We start from the raw sequence: 21463 nt of genomic DNA, 5'->3' as shown, positions 1-21463 counted from the left end.
GTGGTTGCCAGAGGGGTTTGTGGGTTGGGGGATGGGTGAGTAAAAGATACAAACTTCCAGTTATAGAATAATTAAGTCCTGGGGATGTAAGATACAGCATGGTGACTATCCTATATAATAAAAGCCTAATATGCTAACTGTCTGGTCAACTGGTCAGCCATTCAACCAATCAAGGCATAATATGCTAATGATATGCTAAGGCCAATCAACCCCTCGCTATGACGTGTACTGACCACCAGGGGACAGACGCTCTGACTAGTAGGTTAGCTTGCTGCTGGGGTCTGGCCAATCGGGACTGGGAGAGACAGGATGGACATACCCTGGAACCCTCCCAAAGTTTCTCCCTGGCAGGCTAACCTCTCACCTCCCTCCCCCACCCCAACCATGCACAGGTGGGGTCCCACGGCCTGTCTGTGCCCTCTTGCAATCCAGGACCTCTCAGGGGATGTCGGAGAACCAGTTTTGGCCTGATCCTGCAGGCCAGGCCAAGGAACCCACTGGTGCATGAATTCATGAACCAGGCCTCTACTAGTTAAAATAGTGTATTGTATATTTAAGTTACCAAAATTAGACCTTAAAAGTTTTCATCACGACCTAACCAGTTTGGCTTAGTGGATAGAACGTTGGTCTGTGGACTGAAGGGACCTCCGGTCAAGGGCATGTACCTTGGTTGCGGGCACATCCCCCGCCGGTGTGCAGGAGGCAGCTGGTTGATGTTTCTATCTCATCGACGTTTCTAGCTCTCTATCTCTCTCCCTTCCTCTCTGTAAAATATCAATAAAATATATTTAAAAACAAAACAAAAAAACCCCCAATAATATATATATTTTTAAAAAGTTCTCATCACAAGAAAAAAAGTGTAACTATGTAGTGATGGATGTTAACTGCACTTATTGTGATCATCTCACAATACTGTATATATAAACATCAAATCATTATGTTGTGCACCCAAAAATACTACAATGTAATATGTCAATTATACCTCAATTTAAAAATATATTCTTTGTTCACTCTATCCTATAACTCCATAACCTGGATATTATTTATTTATTTATTCTCTGTAAATCTCTACACCAAGCCTCATTACATAGCTATTAGTGTGTAATAAAAACATTACAATTCAATTATGGTTCAATTTCTCTGGTTCTAGAACTATTTGTATTCTTCAAATGCACATGTGTAATGTGGAGAAAATGTTTCTTAAAACTTCAAAGTATAACCAGAAAAAAAAGACAATAAGCCGAAACCGGTTTGGCTCAGTGGTAGAGTGTCGGTCTGTGGACTGAAAGGTCCCGAGTTCGATTCTGATCAGGGGCATGTACGTTGGTTGCGGGCACATCCCCGTTGGGGAGTGTGCAGGAGGCGGCTGGTAGATGTTTCTCTCTCATTGACGTTTCTGGCTCTCTATCTCTCTCCCTTCCTCTCTGTAAAAAATCAATAATATATATACATATTTTTTAAAAAGGTCAAAATCCATTCTACAAGGAGCTCAGCCTTAAAAACACACACACACACACAAAAAACACACAAATAAATCTACAACTGAGAAAAACAAAATTTGCATCTGAAAGCAATCAAAGATAATGTCTAATCTCCTTTACCTTTGTACAGTTTCTCATATTACTAAAGGTATTCCTCATATCTAAGTTATTTAACAGCTCTTAATAACTTTTTAAAAGTACAATTTCAGTATCATCATTCACTAAATAAAATCCAAATAGCCTAGTGGGAGGCTCACTTTGTTGGAGCACTGTCCTATACACCAAAAGATGGAGGGTTTGATTCCTACCTAGCCAGAGCACATACTTAGGTTGCAGGTTCAATCCCCAGTCTGGGTGCACAGGAGGCAACTGTTAAATGTTTCTCTCTCACATCGATGTTTCTTTCTCCCTCTCTCTCTCCCTCCCTACCTTTCTCTCTCTCTAAAACCAATAAAATCATATCCTCAGGCGAGGATTAAAAAAATCAAAGTATATCTTCATATTTCACAAAATAGTAACATTGTATATTCAGTTTTTAATGTTATTAATATTTTGTTGATGGTTATAGCTAAAAAGTTTACTTTCTCACAAAAATTATGAGACGATATACTTTATTTGACAGTAACATAAAGCCCACATCAAAAGAATTAGAGATTTGAATATGTGATTATAAACTGCTGGCCTGCTTTTACTATGTAAAACAGTCAATATCTGAGGCTACTAAGAACCAATTTAAGAACATCCTGTTCTTTAGAACAGCAGGCTATGCAGTTCCTCCTCTCTCATCCTTCTCTGTATTCAGTGCCACCAGCTCATGTGGACTGACTGTGCCATCTGGTGGACAGAATAAAGAGCTTTATAGGCTTATATCTTTTGTTCACTCTTTTTAAAAAATATATATTTTATTGATTTTTTACAGAGAGGAAGGGAGAGAGATAGAGAGCTAGAAACGTCGATGAGAGAGAAACATTGACCAGCTGCCTCCTGCACAGCCCCTACCTGGGATGTGCCCGCAACCAAGGTACATGCCGTTGACCGGAATCGAACCCGGGACCTTTCAGTCCGCAGACCAACGCTCTACCACTGAGCCAAACCGGTTTCGGCTCTTTTGTTCACTCTTGCTTTCTTCTCTCTACTTCGTTATAATTGAGTTATCATGGAATACCTTTAACACTCAAGCTTTGCTCCCATTTAAAATGTGCTGATTTTTATATTTTAAATATACCTATTAGTATGAATTAAATCTAGTTGTTAAAGTGGAAATACACCCCATATCTGATTATATCATACTCTTATTTTGTGTTCTATGAAATAAAAGATGATGGTCCAAAAACCTAATACACTAAAAAATAAGTAATGAAAAAGTTAATTTCTTCATCAGTACTTTATCAACACTACCACTCAACAAATTGTGTATATCCTGATCTTTTAAATTTGTTAACATTTAATTGGGATTAGCTCTAGAAGCTGAAAGTCTAGAAAAATAGTTGATTAACTGAATTATGCCAAGTGGCATTATTATATTTAGTCTGAGGCTCATCTTCTATAAGCCTTAATAATTATTGCTTCAATTCCTAAATCTCCATTGCCATAACACATTTATTTATTAGTTTCTCCTTCTTTATTAGACTTAAGGAAGATACATAACTTTAAAATAACACTCCTCCTGTAGGAGTGCACTGATCACCAGGGGGCAGCTCCTGCATTGAGTGTCTGCCCCCTGGTGGTCAGTGCGTGTCATAGCAATTGGTCATTCTGCCATTAAGTCAATTTGCATATTAAAGTTTTATTATCTATAATAATAAAAGTGTAATATGCTAATTAGACTGGACAGCCAAATGACTTTCCAGATGAAGCCGGGGCTGCGAGGGCCTAGCCCCTTGCACAAATTTCATGCATTGGGCCTCTAGTATAGGATAAGCACGAACAAACTGAAACAAAAGAGGCTTTAGGCCAAATAGTGACCTCAGTATTTGAGCTACAGAAAGGTACACCTGTGCAGTGTATAGCTTGCTGCATCCTTGCTTTTACACCTGCATATAGTAAATTAGCCTTGAACATGCTGATTAGGATTCCCACAGTCAGATTGGCCTTAAACATCTGGCGTACTCCGGACAGGGCCCCTACACTCAAATTAGCCTTGAACATCTAGTGTACTCTGAACATCTAATGGACTCCCACACATGGTTTGGGTTGAACACATACCTTTATTTTTTGTTTTTGTGTGTGTGATTTAAAAAATATTTTTATTGATTTCAAAGAGGAAAGTAGAGGGAGAGAGAGAAGCATCAATGATGAGTCCAGCTGGCATGGCTCAGTGGTTGAGCATTGACCTATGAACCAGGAGGTCACAGTTCAATTACCAGTCAGGACATGTGGGGCATGTACCCAGGTTGTGGTCTAAGTCCCCAATGTGGGATGTGTAGGAGGCAGCCTATCAATGATTCTCTCTCTTCATTGATGTTTTTTTCTCTCTCTCCCCCTCTCCCTTTCTCTCTAAAATCAATAAAAATATGTTTTAAAAAACCCACAAAGAATGTTCAGTGCTGCCTAGCCAGTATGGCTCAGTTGACTGTGTTGTCCCATGCAATAGGAGGTCACCAGTTCAATTCCTGGTCAGGACACATTCCAGGGTTGCAGGCTCGATCCCTAGTAGGAGGTATGCAGGAAGCAGCCAATCAATCAATCTCTCCTCTCTTTCTCTCTCTGCACAGTCAATTGGAAAAAGACTATAAAAGTAAGCAACCTGGCCCTAGCCGGTTTGGCTCAGTGGTTAGAGCTGAAAGGTCCCAGGTTCGATTCTGGATAAGGGTACGTGCTCAGATTGTAGGCTCGATCTCCAGGGGTGGGGGGACTTTCCGGAAGCAGCCAATCCACCATGATTCTGTCTCATTATGGATGTTTCTATCTCTCTCTCCCTCTTCCTTCCTCTCTGAAATCAATTAAAAAAATAATAATTTTTAAAAAGCAACCTGAATGGAAAGCATATTTTAATTGGCATTCTGAAGCCTCCAAACACATAACTGACTCAAAAATTGTTTCCCTCCAAGACACAAATTATATATTAAAGCAAACTGAGTTGTCTCAGAGGCTTATTAAGTTTGAAAAAAAATTTCTAAATGTTCGAAGATAGCTCAAAACCGTCCTACTGGCATGTTTCTGGCCTGAGGAGAAGCAAATTTATGGAACTTTACATCTAGAGTCTTGTTATCTACACCTTCTGCTCTTTGCTGTTAGCCGGTCCTCCCACTCTTAACCCTTCACTGAATGACCGCCCTTTCCATAACAATGAGCCTGAGGCTGCTCTTAGTGCCCATCTAAAGTTAAACTATCTGATGGGTCTGGCCCAGAATGACAACCCCTTATTTCTTATTAGCCCATGGACTAAAACTGAGCTCCATGCCAGTATTAAAGAGGACCCTATTATTGTGTTTGCCATAGTATTTCTGCTCATATCCGAACATAAGCCAGGGTTCTCTGACCTCTATTAGCTAATCCCTGGGCTCAAAGAGAAAGACATTTAATTATCAATTGCCCTTTTTCCTTTTCATCTATGAAAGAGAAGGAAATTCAGCTGAAACCGGTTTGGCTCAGTGGATAGAGCGTCGGCCTGCGGACTGAAAGGTCCCAGGTTCGATTCCTGTCAAGGGCATGTACCTTGGTTGCGGGCACATCCCCAGTAGGGGGTGTTCAAGAGGCAGCTGATCGATGACTCTCTCTCATCGATGTTTCTAACTCTCTGTCCCTCTCTCTTCCTCTCTGTAAAAAATCAATAAAATATATTAAAAAAAAAAAAAAAAAAAGAAAGAGAAAGGAAATTCATTAGATGTTTTGGCCCAATGACATGGAAACCAACATGGACCCGCTGGATACTGTAGCCAACAATTAGATCTGGTAGCCAAAGGTCTCCTGCTCTATAGGAGAGCTACTTGCAGCCACTGCCAATTTAACATGTAGAAAAGATAATAATAATAATAGGCTCTCCACTAACTCTTTATGTGCCTCATGGAGCCTACCGCTAGCACGCTATGAAATTCTTGTATTGTCTTCATCTACTGTGACTTCTGCTCCCTGTAATACTCTGAGCCCTGATACTCTCCTCCTTTGACGAAAGTCCGCATGACTGCCTGACATTAAGAAGACTGACTAGTAGCTCCTTGAACTGATTTACAGAAGACGTCTCTTGAAAATGCTGAGTTAGTTTGGTTTAGTGACAGTTCTTACCTAAAGGATGAAATGGGTCGCTATCAAGCAAGCTATGCACTCATCTCTCTAAATAAAACCGCTGGAGCCAGTCCAGTGCCTCAGGCAACTTCTGTTCCATACATTAGTAATTTGAACTTGCAGTTTGGCCAAAGGTGGCTAACATTTGTTCTGTCAGCAGGTATGTCTTTGCTGTTGCCCTTAACTTTGGTATGCTCTGGAAATGAGAGGATTTCTGACTCCTTCTAGACAAAGGATAAAATACAGTTATGTTTTAGAACTCTTAGATGCTATCCAATTACCTACATCTTCAGCAATCATAAAAAATCCCTGGACAATGGCAAACACTAATGAAAGTGGAGGTAATCATTTGGCTGCTGCTGCTGAATTAGCAGCATTAAAACAATCTCAGCCCCTAACAGAAGTACCTATGCTACCAGCTGAAATAACTGGAGATTTACACACACACACACACACACACACACACACACACACACACTATGGCCGGCCAGTGTGGCTCCGTGGTTGAGCATCAATCCATGAACCAGTAGGTTACCAGTTCAATTCCTGGTCAGGGCACCTGCCCACGTTTCGGGCTCCATCCCTGGTGGGAATTGTGCAGAAGGCAGCCAATGATTCTTTCTCATCATTGATGTTTTTATCTTTCCTTTCCCCCCCTCTCTGAAATCAATAAAAACATTTTTTTAAAAAATAAGCATATGGAAGCACAGGAGGTAGCTGTTTAACAAAATATAGAAAGAAATGGTTAGAACAAAGCTATAAATTTGACCCCAAAAGAAACATATCAGTAAGTCAAAAATGTCTGACCATTCCTCCCTGATTGCATACAACATCACATATTACAATATGTACATGACAACTCATTCCAACACTTACAAAATGGTTTTATGGGGGAAAAAATACTACTGGAAGCCACTTCCAAAGATAGCTTCCCTGGTATACTCTTCATGCTGCCCCAAGCACAACCCTGGAAAATCATTCATACCTCTATGGGGCATCTCACCTTGCCTTTGGGATTCTTTGTGGTCTAACAATTGGACTTACTTATCAATAGTTGCCCCCTTCTCAAGGATAACTATTTGGGTGGAAGCATTCTCTCGTGGCAGAGCCACAGCCTCAGCAGTAAGTAAAACGCTCTTAGAAAAGAGCTTTCCAACTGGGGGAATCCCATAGAGCTCCACCTCACAGGACTATTTACATAATCTGTTTGTAAGATCTGGCTGATTTAACACTTCCATTGTGTTTACCACTCGAGTCCTCTGGTCTTGTAGAACAGACTAACCAGGTCATCAAAGCTCAATTGGCAAAGCCCCAGCCAGTTCCTCCGTGGTTAGAGCGCCTGCCCTACACTGAGGGTGGAGGTTCAGTTCTGGTCAAGAGCTCGTACCACCTCAGACCTCAGTTGCAGGCTCAATCCCCAGCAGTGGTCTGGGCAAGTGCAGGGAGGCAACCAATCGATGTGTCTCTCACACAGATGTTCCTCTGTCTCTCCCCACTCCCTTCCACTATTTCTATTAAAAAAAAAAATCGCCGAAACCGGTTTGGCTCAGTGGATAGAGTGTCGGCCTGCAGACTGAGGGGTCCCAAGTTCTATTCCGGTCAAGGGCATGTACCTTGGTTGCGGGTACATCCCCACTAGGGAGGTGTGCAGGAGGCAGCTGATTGATGATTCTCTCTCATCGATGTTTCTAGCTCTCTATCCCTCTCTCTTCCTCTCTGTAAAAAAATCAATAAAATCTATTTTTCAAAAAAAATCAATGGAAAAATACCCTCAGGTGAGGATTAACAACAACAACAAACTAAATTGGCAAAACCCATAGTCTTTTAATCTGCCTTGGCCTAAAGCTGAACCTAATATCTACTTCCTTCACCCAAAACAGACTGTCTCCTTTTGAAATTATTATCCGCAGCCCCATGAGACGAAATCAAGTAATGTGTGAACCTGTACTACTGAGAGGTGACCTGATTCACCGTGAAGGAATGGTAGCCCAATGTCTAAAGATGTTAAAATGAGTAAATCTGACTCAGACCACCTCCACCAAGGAACTTCTGATTCAAAGGCCATGTGACTTGGCTCTGCTTCCAACAAGCTTTATTAGTCCAATGTGGCCATACGCTCTCTTACTGTCGACTCAAAATGACTTTCCCTTTTGTGTTGGACATGACAAACCGGTATGAACCTTCCAGTGATGAAGGATCAATGTAGCTTTTTAAAGACGGACCAACTCTAGTTATTAATGGTTGACCACTGATGTTTTCTAAGAAAAGACCTTGAATAAAATGAGAAAATGTGAAACAAAACCCACAAATGAAATTGCTGTTGTCAGGAGAACACTAAACTACAGCCTGAAGGCCTCTGGGAAGCTGAGCTAACTCACCCTGCTCCTGTGAAAGAATTTAAACTGGGTTAAACCAAATGGCAACATACTGATACAGTTCCTGGAACTGGCTCTGCAGTATTGAAGTTTCTATTAAAACAGAAATTTTCACTTAGCAACAGACATAAGCAATTAATCATGTATAGCATAGTGGAAGTGTGCTTGCCAGCACCAATCACAGCTCTTTCAGAGTATTTATGTAATCCCTTTGAAAGCACCTGCCCCTTTTCTGTCTTTATAAACTTTTGTCTCTTTCTTTCCCTCTCAGGACACAGTTGGGTTTCTCCCCAAATCAGACTCCCCTAAATTTGCAGATCACATTCTCATTTCATTCCCTTCCCTTCCCTTTCTTCCCTCCCTCCCTGCCTCCTTCTACTTCTTTGCTACGTCCTTTTTCTTTCCTTGTTTTTCCTCTGTTCCCTCTGGTTTTCTTTCCCTTCTATCCCTCAGACTAGGGTTTCCAGCAACAGCCAGGAGCAGCCACAGACTTCAGTTTATCCCCTCTGGGGACCTTCTAGCCAACCTCAAGAATAGCAATGGAAGTAAACCAGCCAAAATTCAAGTTCAGGTAGACTACCAAGTAGGAAATCATACTTTGTTGCACTTAATAAACCAAAAGGAAAATCTCTTCTTTCACCAGCAAACTAAATTTCTCCATAAATTGTCCTAAAACCCAGAAATGGTAATGCCAAAGCAATAATATAACTATTTAATCAGGCTATTTCAAGTTTAATCTGAATAAGTATGGATACAAATCATTTTATTAAGCAAATTCAGTACAGGGGTCGTTTCTTACCCAGGGAAGATGTTCCCTCGAACAAAGGGGACAAAAATGCTCCCTCTCTTCAAGGTAGTATGATTTACATCAAGAATATTTTCCAAGCAGCCGGGTCGGGAGCAGCCAGGCCCAGAGCAGCAGCTGCCAGGCAGGGAGCGGCCAGGCCCAGAGCAGCAGCAACCAAGCCGGGGCAGCCAGGTCAGGAGCTGCCAGGCCTGGAGCAGCAGCTGCCAGGCCGGGAGCAACCAGGCCCGGAGCCAACCAGGCCCGGAGCGGCCAGGCCCAGAGCAGCTGGGTTGGGAGCAGCCAGGCCAGGAGCAGCAGCAGCCAGGCCAGGAGCGGCAGTGGCCAGACCCAGAGCAGCTGGTTGTGGAGCGGACCAGAGCAACAGAGGTCAGGCCTGGAGCAGCCAGGCCCGGAACAGCTGGCTCCTCGCCTGCCCCCGCCCCAGGGCTGCCTCTCAGACATGGCTGGAAACTTTTGGGGGAACTTGAGGGTCTGCTGAATCAAGTGATGAAGGCTTAGATCTGGATGTATTGAGTTAGTATAGCGCTGGGGTGTTGATCTGTAAGTGCCTTGTGTGGGGTTTGGATGAGGTTGGTTGATCTATTTGGAAATGTCTTTTGTGTGAAGTGTATCCTTGGGCATGTGAAGGTATTATTGATTTGAGAAAATGCTAAGTAACTGATTTACTACCTGAAAAATTTAAAGTTCTGAAAGTTTAAGGTCTCTTGCCAAAAAGAGGTTTTAAAACTAACACCTTAATTTTAATGGAGAAAGGGGAGGACAAGCCCTTCCCACCCAGAACAGCTTAATCCAATTCCAGCCAGCAGCTATCTTTAAACAATGTGTTCATTTACACTTGAATGGCTACACCTTTTGATAGCCTACTGGCAAGTTTACATGTAAACAAGTTTGCTTCTCAATTCCCAGGGCAGAAAAAAAAACAAGGTTTAAAATTATTAGATTTTAAAATTTATTCTTAGAAGTGTAAAAGTTTATTAATTAAAAAAACAACAACAACAAAAAAGGAGACTGAAAAACCTGATGAACAATATTAGCTGTTGATTATAACAGAATCAGAGATACGGGAGGGGAGTGGACTGACAGTTCTCAGGGAAAGGGGGAGTGGTGGATGCGGGAAGAGACTGAACATAAACTGTGCACCTATGGATGAGGACAATGGGGGGTGGGGAGGGGACGGAGGGTTGGGTGAGAACCTGGTGGAGGAGAAAAAAATGAACTTTTGTAATAATATGAATAAAGATTGATTTTAAAAAAAAAAGAATATTTTCCAAGATGCTATCTTTTCATGTCCATGTTGCCTCAAACAACTGTTAGTTCAAGAGCCTTATCTTGGAGATAATGTGTAACTCCCACCCCCTTCCCCCATCCCTGATGACGTTTATAAAAAATGGTTTTTAAAAAAGTTAAAATAATTATTGTTCAAGAAATAATTCTGGCAATCAAAATAAAGAAAAAATAATGATTTCATGAAAAAAAAAAAAAAAAAAAGAATATTTTCCCGCCTGGCCAGTATGGCTGTGGTTGAGCATCAACCCATGAACCAGGAAGTTGGATTTGAATTCCCAATTTCTGATCAGGGCATGTGCCTGGGTTTTGGGCTCAGTCCCCAGTCAGGGGGACATGCAGGAGACAGCCGATCAATGATTCTCTCTCATCATTGATGCTTTTCTCCCTGTCTCCTCCTCCTTTCCTCACTCGAAAATCAATAAAAACTTTTTTAAAAATAAGAATATTTTCCACTGTTTCCAAAAGCAAAAATAAGAGTTTAAAAAGCATGGCTTGTGGTTGAGTGTAGACTTATGAACCAGGAGGTCATGGTTTGATTCCGTCAGGGCACATGCCTGGGTTGAGGACTGGATCCTCAGTGTGGGTGTGCAGGAGGCGGCCGATCAATGATTCTCATAATTGATGTTTCTATCTCTCTCCTCTCCCTCTCCTTTTCTCTCTCTGAAAACCAATAAAAACATTTTAATAAAAAATAAATAAAAAGACCTAATTTCCCACAAGTTTATTTGATGAACAATTTTCTCTGGGACCTAAACTATGTGATTTATTTGAAAAGGACTAAAAAAGACAAATTTGCATAATCTAATATTAGTATACAGTTATACTGTATAGTTCTGATACAGTATAACTTCCAAAAAAAGTATTAACTCAAATGAACTGTACTGAGACCTGTAAAGCAAAAAGATATGGATATTAAGAAATTAAAGAATACCATAATACACCAAATCTTGTTCCTCAAGGCTTGGTATATTCTCACTAGATTTTTGGAACAATGTTTCATAGTTTTCATTTATATGTCTACAAAGTGTCTTTCTCTTGTTTTTACTAGCATCCATAGCAGATTGCAAATATAGAAAACAAAAATTAGGTACAGAAAAATAGATTCAATTTTTCTTTAATTTCTACAGAGAAAAAAAGCAAACATTTATGAGTTTCTTTAAATCATCCTAAAAAAAAAGTGATAAAAACTAACAGCGGGGAGGGGAGGAGGATCTGGGGGAGATAATAGATCAACCGAAGGACTTGTATACATGCATATAAGTACAACCAATGGACATAAAACTATGGGGAGGGAGGGGATATGGGGGAGGGAGGGAGGGGGGCAAAAAAAAATCATTAAAATATGTAAAAAAAATAAATAAATTTTTAAAAAATTTAAAAAAAAGTGATAAAAACTAGAAGACAGGGAGGGGTGGGGGATTGGAATGGGGGGTTGAAGACAAATGTGTGATACCTTAATCAATAAAATTAAATGGCTGCACCAAGAAAGCAGGCAGGGATTTTGTAACAAGATGGCTATGCCCATAGCAAGGGGGGCAGGGATCCCGTAACACAAGATGGCTGCGCCCCCAGCGGAGGCTGTTCCTGTAGGGAGCCTTAATGAGCAATCAGCAGGGACGTGAGGCTGTGCTCCCCCTCCCCTGCCTGGTGGAGCTTGGCAGGGGACCTCAGGCCATGCCTCCCACCCAGCAGGGCTTGAGAGGGGACCTCAGGCCTGGCCCCAACCCAGTGGGGTGACAGGGGTGAGGATCTGGATCTAGCCTAATGAGGGTGGGACCGGCAGAGTCTGGGTCTCTCGAGATTTCGAGGTGCACATGGATAGGCGGGGACATTATTCTGGGTCCCATGGTGAGTCCCAGACTCTGACAGGAGGAAGGTTTTCATATACATTTTACTAATTTTCTTTCATCTCTGACACTTCTTTTACAGAGAAAGGGCGAATAACAATATTAAAATATTTCCTCTAATTAATTCCCTTTTAATGTGCACAAATTTTGTGCACCAGGTCACTAGTTTGTAAATAAGTACCTTTTCTTGTAATAGAGTATTTAGAGTGAAAGATTTAATATTTGACCACAAAAATTCTTTCTATTTTACATTTGTAGACTTTTACCCATTTACTGAAACATATAACTATCTGTTAATGAAGGAAAAAGATCTGCCTATTTGTGAATGGTGGTTAGCCAAAATAGAGCCTAAATAAGAAAAAGCAGGCCCATCATATCCCAATTTGCTTTTCATTTCCTCCTCTGGGTAGTTCTCTTCTGTCCACTTTGGCAAACAAGTGGCAAATCTGCACATCTGTAAATTTTCCTGACAGCTGACATGCAGAATATAAAAATGAAAGCATGCACATTTTATAAACTTTGAACAGTTACTTTGAAAAAGGAAGAAAGAATCCAGAATTAAATTTTCTTTCCTCTTAAATGGTGATCAAAGACCACATCATAACATCAGGGTCGCCAAAGGAGGAATGCATGAGGCCAAAAGGGGTCCTCCTGCCGAAACCGGTTTGGCTCAGTGGATAGAGCATCAGCCTGCGGACTAAAAGGTCCCAGGTTCGATTCCGGTCAAGGGCATGTACCTTGGTTGCGAGCACATCCCCAGTGGGGGGTGTGCAGGAGGCAGTTGGTTGATGTTTCTCTCAGCGATGTTTCTAGCTCTCTATCCTTCTCCCTTCCTCTCTGTAGAAAATCAAAAAAATATATGTATTTTTTTAATAATAATAATTATTTACTCCTTTAGAGAGCTTATATACTTTTATTACCTAAGAATAAAAGTTCTTCTATTCACTGGCTATATAATTTAGCCAACTCATTTGATATCCATTTTTTTCAACTGTAAAATGGAAATAACAATGCCTTAAAAAACTTTTGTGAAGTTTAAATGTGATAATACTATAAAGGCAATTATCCACATTTCTAATGCCCTATATGTCTAAGGTATGGATGGATGTGCCACTTACCCATTACAGCAAAGTTAAGCTCAACATACCTAAAACCAAATGCATCACATGACTCCCAAATCATTTTCTCCTGTAGACTTTCCAGTTTCAAATCTGGATGAGTGAAGCCAATTTTACTTCTTTGCCTCACTACCACCCTCCACCCAATCAATCACCAAGGTCTAACAATCTTCCTCTAATACTGTGGTTTTCAACTTTTTTCATCTCAGGGCACTCAAAAATTACTAAAATTCTGAGTACACCAAAAAATATATTACATCTTTTGCCAATCTGACACACACACAAAATTAGGTATAATTTCGATTCACTGACACCAGACGGCTATTGTGGAGGCTGCTGCCATTTTTCCATTTGACAACTAAGGGAAAAGTGCCCCCAACTAAGTACCAGGTATTGCATGTTTTTAAAAATTCTTGCAGCACACCAGTTGAAAACCACTGCTCTAACAGTTTCCAGGATTATTAACACCTTCCCTTTACAATCTTATGTCTAGGTCAATGCAACTGATACCCTAATACTCCTCTTATTCTCCAACAATCAAGTTCAGTCCCAAACTTCCGACTTTAGAAACAAATTTCCAACTGCCTAGTTTTCAAATCTATCTCAATAGATGACAATCTAGAGTACCTTTGTTTTTTTTACAGAGAGGAAAGGAGAGGGATAGAGAGCTAGAAACATCGCTGAGAGAGAAACATCGACCAGCTGCCTCCTGCACACCCCTCACTGGGGATGTGCCCGCAACCAATGTACATGCCCTTGACCGGAATCGAACCTGGGACCTTTCAGTCCGCAGACAGACGCTCTATCCACTGAGCCAAACCGGTTTCGACTAGAGTACCTTTATATTAACATCTGTAATAGGCACCGTCTTGCATGGCTCTCAATGATTTCAGCCTGCTGATTTTTACACCCTCCATGTGGGCTGCACCTCATCACCTGGTTCTAATGAACAGTGAGAAGTGATGTGACTTCACTTCCACGCTTAGGTTACAAAACACTATGACGTCCATCTTGCTAGTGCTCTCTTGCCTTCCTTTCACTTCCCCTCTCTCTGAGGAATCAGGCTGCCAAGTAGTAAACTGCTCTATGAGGTGGCCCATGTGGTCAGGAACCACAGGAGCCACCAACAGTCAGTCATGAGGAACCATGGATTTACCCAAAAGGCAAAAATAATTGAATTGTGCCACGATTCATAGTGGGCCAGGAAGTGGCTCCTTCCTAGTTGAGCCTCAAGATGTCTGTAGCTTGTGAAAGACCCAAAGCCAGAGAACCCAGCTAAGCTACACTGAGATTCCTGGCCCACAGACACTGAAATTAAAAAAAAAAAAAAAAAAGGTGCATTCCCCCCCCCCCCCCCCCCCCCCCCCCCCCCCCGCCAGTTTGGCTCAGTGAATAGTGACCTCAGACTGAAAGGTCCCAGGTTCAATTCCAGTCAAGTGCACATGCCTGGGTTGCTGGCTGCAGGAGGCAGCCAATCAATGAGTCTCTTCCATCATTAATATTTCTCTCTCTCTCTTTCCTTCTCCCTTTCTCTCTAAAATTAATAAGAAAATATATATTTTTAAATGGTGCTTTTTCAATACTCTAAATTTGGGAGTACATCATAGCACAGTAATGATTACACACTACCTCACGTTTTAAAATAAATTCCAGATAAATTAAAAATTAAATGACCAAATCATTTTAAAACTACATGAAAATAAGTAGGTATTTCTAAAAATAACATTCTATAGTAGAAGTGAAAGGAACAAAGAGTAAGAGTTCTGACCTTTAAGTTTTCTCTGAAAATATGTGCCTGAAAATATGTAATAAATCACAATACAAAGACTAGAAAAATCTTCGCAGCAAATTTAGCAAAGAAGTTAACCATACAAAACTAAAATATATTCTATGCATTTATATAGTTATTATATAAAGGTTTAATATAAACTTTCTGGAACTATAATAAAGAAATCAATAAAAAAACAATGTTTCCAGGGAAGGAAACTCAGTGGCTAAGACAAGTATGTAAGGTAAACACTTCACTCTTTTACCTATTCAAGAAAAAAAAAAAAAACCAACAAAATATTTTTAAGGAAATATTGACATTAAAATATTAATATGTAAATTTGAAAAATAACATCAGGTATATTAACAAGAAAAATAAGAAAAATAAAAAATGGCAGATATTTCACAAAAGAAAAAATAAAATTAATCATAAAGAAAAATTAACCCAAGCCCTGCCAATATGGCTCAGTGCACTGAGCATCGTCTCATGCTCCAAAAGGTTGCTAGTTTGAGTCCCAATCAGGGCACATGCCAGGGTTTGGACTTGAGCCCCCAGAGGGGGCGTGCAAGAGGCAGCCAATTTATGTTTCTCTCTCTCTCTCCCTCTTCCTTCCTCTCTTCAAAAAAATCACTAAAAAGGTATCTATTTTTTTAATATGAAAAAAGGTATCTATTTTAAAAAGAAAGAAAAATTAACTCAAAATGGATCAGAGATCTAAAGAAGTGCTAAAATATATAACTCTTAAATTAAAACATTTGCATAAATCTTTGTGATCCTGGACTTGGCAATGATTTCCGAGATATGACTCAGAAAAACTGGATTAGGCTTCATAAAAATTAAAAGCTTTTGTGCTTCAGACAATAACATCAAGAAAGTGGCAAGGGCGGAGTGGGAGAGGTCAATGAGGGAAAAAGGGGAACCTATGTAATACCTTTAACAATAAAGATTTTAAAATAAGTAAAAAAAAATAATAATAAGAATAGCCGAAACCGGTTTGGCTTAGTGGTAGAGCGTCGGTCTGCGGACTGAAAGGTTCCAGGTTCGATTCCGGACAAGGGCATGTACGTTGGTTGTGGGCACATCCCCAGTAGGGGGTGTGCAAGAGGCAGCTGGTCGATGTTTCTCTCTCATCGACGTTTCTAGCTCTCTATCTCTCTCCCTTCCTCTCTGTAAAAAAAATCAATAAAATATATATATTTTTAAAATGAAATTAAGAGTACTCACACTACCTAATTTTAAAAAAATAAATAAGAATAAAGTGATTATTGATTTTTAAAAAAGAAGAAGAACCTGGAGAGCATTATGCTAAGCGAAATAAGCCAGTCAGAGAAAGATAAATATCACATGATCTCACTCATTTGTGGAATATAACGAACAACATAAACTGAGGAACAAAATTAGATCCAGAGATACAGAAGCATCCAACAGACGGTCCAACCTCAGAGAGAAGAGGGATAAGAGATCAACCAAAGGATTTATATGCAAGCATATAAGCATAACCCAGGAACACAGACAGTAGGGGTGAGGGCCAATGGGGAAAAAGGAGACACATGCATATTTTAAACAATAAAGATTTTAATTTTTTTAAAAAGTGAGAAGAGCCCTAGCTGCTTTTGCTCAGTGGATAGAGCGTTGGCCAACACACTGAAGTGTCCTGAGTCTGATTGCTATTTGCTTTGAAACTGTTCACCACTGTATCAGTGGATAGAGCGTTGGTCTGCGGGCTGAAAGGTCCCAAGTTCGATTCTCTACCTTCTTTAACAGGGTGTGCTTTCCTGGATGACTTAAGGTCACTGTGACCATGATTATTGTACTAGGAAGTAAAATAGCTGAGCCTGCATATTAATTTTTCAAATCTTCTTTGACTGTCCTACGTTGTCAATTGTCATATCCTCTGTTACATTTCCCATGATAACCTTTTCCATTTGTGATTCCAATGGATTCTAGTTTGAAAATTATATAACTATTAAGTAATACCCTAAATAAGGGATAATAGGGTTTTGAATGAAAGTACAGCATGGCTTTATGAGAATTCTCCACAGTGCTTCTAAGAAACTTGTTTAACATTTCCATTCAATTGCGACTGGATTTCAAAAAAAGATTTGAGGATGTCAGAAAATTGACCTCCAGCTACATGGAATATTACCTTTCTTTGCTTTCTTTCTTGCTTTTTTTTTTTTTTTTTTTTTTTTTTTTTCCTTATATCCTCACCTGAGGATATGTTGCTGTGATTTTTTTTTATTGATTTTTAGAGAGGGATAAGAGGGAAAAGGGAGGGACTAAGAGAAGGAGAGGCAGAAGGAGGGAAAGAGAGAGGGGGAGGCCGGCCAGGGCTCTACACTTTTTAAATAAACACAGTTGCAATATTTAAAAAATAATAATAATAAATTTTTAAAAAAGAAAAAGAAAGAGAAAGGTAGGGAGGGAGTGAGGGAGGGATGGAGAGAGGGAGGGAAGGAGATAGGGAGGGAAGGAGAAAGGGAGGGAGGGAAGGAGATAGGGAGGGAGGGAAGGAGAGAAATATCGATGTGATGATGAGTTGCCTAACTTTTAGGCCCCAACTGGGGATCAAACAGGAAACCTAGGTATGTGCCCGGATGGAAATTGAACCTGCAGCCATTTGGTGTACAGGACAATGCTCCCATCAACTGAGCCACACTGGCCATGGTTCTTGCTTTCTTAAGTCATATAAAAATATCCCTGCCAAGTAATTAATTTTATATGCTTAGTCTTAAGACACATACAAAAATACATCATGTTGATTTAAAAAATGGGCCTAGACACCTCACAGTAACTATATATATATATTTGTCATACAGTCACTTATCAATAAAAGTTATAATACACACTTTTTTTCTGTATGTTAATATAGTCATATATATTCAAATATATGGGTACTAGAGGCCCAGTGCATGGATTTGTGCACCGGTGGAGTCCCTCAGCCTGGCCTGCGGACATCCCAGAGGAGTCCCCATTCTGAGAGGGCACAGGCCAGGCTGAGGGACACCACAGGTGCACGATCAGGGCCAGGGAGGGACCACAGGAGGGCTCCAGGGCATGTCCAGCCTGTCTCGCTCAGTCCTGATCGGCTGGACCCCAGCAACAAGCTAACCTACCAGTCACAGCGTCTGCCTCCTGGTGGTCAGTGTGCGGCATAGCTACCAGTCCAACAGTCGCTTAGGCTTTTATGTATATCGAAGATTATTCATGATATACCCTGTTTCCCCAAAAATAAGACAGTGTCTTATATTAATTTTTTCTCCCAAAATTGCGCTAGGTCTTATTTTCAGGGGATGTCTTATCTTTCCATGTGCTAGGTCTTATTTTCGGGGAAGCACGGTATGTATATCCTTCACAAAATCTTGGCTTTAATCTAAAGTTTCACAACTACAAGCATCCCAAGAGCTAAAAAGGCCTAGAGTCAGACAAAATTTTCCTTTTCCTAAAGAATTCATCCCTTTAGTTCAATGCCATGGGATATCCTAATTTCATTCATTCTTAAGATTCTGGAAGGGTATATTCCTCTATACTTTACATATAAAAAAAACAAAACAACAACAAAAAACTGTTGACTCTCTTCCTGTTCCTTAAGTGTTTCATTCGTATTAAGGAAAATTAACGAATGTAGAATTTCTCATCAAACAGAGCGCTTAGTAAGTGGCCTGGTCAACTCAAAATGAAACTCTAGGATAACCGGCTTAGAGTATCAGAGGCACTAGCATCCATACGTCTGCGTTTGTATTCAAACCATGTAAGTACCTCTCCCCTTTTAAGTCACAAACACCCGGAGGGCAAGAATCTTTCAGATTCAATCATTTCATCCAATCACTCAACAAATAGCTTTTGAGCACCCAGTGTTTGCCAGCTAGCTTCTGGAGAGAGCTGAGGGAAGCTGACCCTGCCCTCCCAGTCAAGCAGAGAAGGCAGGCTTGTAAACAAATTGCAACACGGCCAAAACCAGAAGCGGGCACAGACTTAAATCAGGGGAAAGAGTAACTCTAGGGTTTCGCCAGAAGAAGTTCAAGGATACCTTTAGGTATTCTCCAACAGGCCTCAATAAATACCTGTGGAGCGGACAAGTGAATGAATTAAATCAGGCTCATGAAAGATGTGATTCCCAGGCCCAAAGGAAAAGAGTTGCTTCTGGAAGTCAGGGGGGGGGGGGGGGGGACTTTACCTTTCAACAGCGGCAGGGACGCAGATTCCAACACACACGCACGCACACACACACACCCCTCCGCCCCAGGTGGGTGGAGATCACCTTGGAGAAAGGGCCCTACCTGTACTGCCAGCTTTTGGCGCAGCCTCCGCGGCCGCCGCTGTTGCTGCCGCTGCTGCCGCCGCTGCTGCTGCTGCTGATGCCGCCGCCGCCGCCGCCGCTGTTGCTGCTGTTCTTGTTGGGGGTCACCGCCGCGGCCAGGCCCTCCAGCTTTGCCTCGCTCTCCGAGGCTTTCATGGTGGACACGGGTTCCACCCCCTGCATCTTAGCTCCAAAGTCCACGTGCCCTCCTCCTCGGTCGTCTTGCGGGTGCTGACTTTTTAAGATCGGATCGAAGGTGATCCCGCGAGCCGAATCAATCAGACGGTGGCCGGAGTGGGCACCATCAGATGGTCCGGAGGAGGAAGACAGGCATTCCCCTGGAGGGAAACTTTCCGGAGGGGAGCGAGGGCAGCGACCCTTTAAACGTGTGTCTCCCTCCCGGCAAAGCGACGAAGACAAAAATCACCCGGCCCGGGGATCGGGTGGCATCCTCCAGGCTGAAGCAGCGCGGGGAAGTCGGGGGCTCGTGCCAAGGGGGCTGGGCGGAGGCCAGGGGCCGCGGACTGGCCCGGCGGCCTGACCTCGGGGCTGACGGACGGACGGACTGACGGACCGGCCGCGCGCCCTCCGCTCCAGCAGGTCCTCGGGGGGGAGGGACCGGCCCGGCCGGCGAGGCGGTTCCCGCCGCAGCCCTCGAGCCCGAGCTGGCGCCGCCCGCCCGCGCTGCCCGGGAGGAGGGTCGGGGAAGGAGGCCGCCGGGGGCGGGACGCCGGCTCCCAGCGCCGCCTCTCCTTCCGCCAGGGGCGAGCCGCTCGGGGGGGCGGTGACTTCCTCCCACCGGCCCGGTGCAGGGCCCTCGACCGGGTTCGAGACGAGAGGCGAGAAAGTCCCACGCCCTCTCTCCAGCCCCCAAAGGGAACACCACAGCCAGGGCCGCCGCCCCACCCACAGCCCCGCGGGGGTCATCCACCCGCCTGCTTGCTCCCCGCCTTCCCTTCCGGAACAGTGTGAGCTCACTTCCCCCAGAGGAGAAGCCCCTGGCGCCATCTTGGAGAAGGGCAGGGCCCGGAAAGGGGCGGGGCACCAGAGGGCGGGGCATCGGGAGGCGGGACCGGAGTGGTTCAGGGGGAACCGCGAGAGGAGGGAGGCGGGGCGGGACGGCTCCGGAGAGAGGGAAGGACACAGGAGCGGCTGGAGATAGTGCTTTGTGTGGGATGTGGCTGCCCGCGCTCCTAACCTGGTCTATCCTTCCATTCAAGGAACATTGCAGGCATTTTAGGAAGGAAGCTTAGAGAAATCTCATTTCTATTGGAAATTATTTAAAAAAACAACACAAAAACACCCAACCCTCATTTTAGTAATTCTGCAACAAATGCATGACACTGAAATAAGGCATAAGTGAGGGGGATGATGACAAATATGTGATACCTTAATAAAATAAATTTTAAAATAAATAAATAAATAAATAAATAAATGAATAAATAAAAGAAAGATGAAAAAAGGCATAAGTAAAAAAAAAAAAAAAAAAAAAAAAAAAAAAAGAAGAAGAAGAAGGAACTGTTGGGAGAATATTATAGTTCTCAGAATAAAAGCTAGGTGTGCTTCCTGACCCCAAGCGTACCTTTCACCCTTTGTAGATACTGGTTTTTGCTTCTGTGAAGTAACAGTGGTTGACTAGGTGATTTCTAAAATCCCTTCTAATTGTAAATTCTGCTTTCTAACAACTTGACTTGTGAAGTGAATGTATACCGTATGCAAAACAGTTTGATAGATGCAAAGAATGATTTACTCAAAGTGAAAAAAACAAAGCAGCAAAATAAATACAAGTTAAGACTATGAAGAAAGTAAAAGGGGATCATATAGCCCTAGCAGGTTTGGCTCAGTGGATAGAGCATTGGTTTGCAGACTGAAGGGTCTAGGGTTAAATTCCAGTCAAGGGCACATGCCTAGGTTGTGGGCTCGATCCCCAGTAGGGGGCATGATGATCAATGATTGTCTCTCATCACTGATGTTTCTCTCTCTCAATCTCTTTATTCCTCTCTGAAATCAATAAAAAATTTTAAAAATAAAAAATAAGAGGGGATCATATAAGAAAATGAATGTGATGAGATGGAGAACCTACTTTACAAGAGTAGTGGAGGAAAGTCATCCATGAGGAGACAACATCAAAGTTAGAGATGAAGAAAGATGAGGAAACTAAGGAAAAGGCAACCTTCACTTATTCTGAGAAATGAGAGATCTGGGAGCCTGGAGTATGGTGAGCAAGAGAGAGAGAGAGAGTGGTGTGAAATGAG

At 42.1% G+C, this 21463-nt stretch overlaps 1 protein-coding gene across 1 annotated transcript in view; it reads right to left on the bottom strand.

Moving 5' to 3' along the window:
* Positions 1-20150, bottom strand: part of OSBPL11 (oxysterol binding protein like 11) — a 76684-nt gene extending 56534 nt beyond the window's left edge. The window contains exon 1 of the mRNA XM_036447074.2: positions 19189-20150. Coding sequence (XP_036302967.1) covers positions 19189-19391 — 203 coding nt within the window. The 5' untranslated portion in view covers positions 19392-20150. The remainder of the gene's footprint in view (positions 1-19188) is intronic.
* Positions 20151-21463: the final 1313 nt, after the last annotated feature.

Source organism: Pipistrellus kuhlii, unplaced genomic scaffold (assembly GCF_014108245.1).
Source record: "Pipistrellus kuhlii isolate mPipKuh1 unplaced genomic scaffold, mPipKuh1.p scaffold_m20_p_2, whole genome shotgun sequence".
NCBI classification, from domain to species: Eukaryota; Metazoa; Chordata; class Mammalia; order Chiroptera; family Vespertilionidae; genus Pipistrellus; species Pipistrellus kuhlii.
The sequence above is the reverse complement of the archived record's forward strand: the minus strand, read 5'-3'. Positions and strand labels throughout refer to the sequence as shown.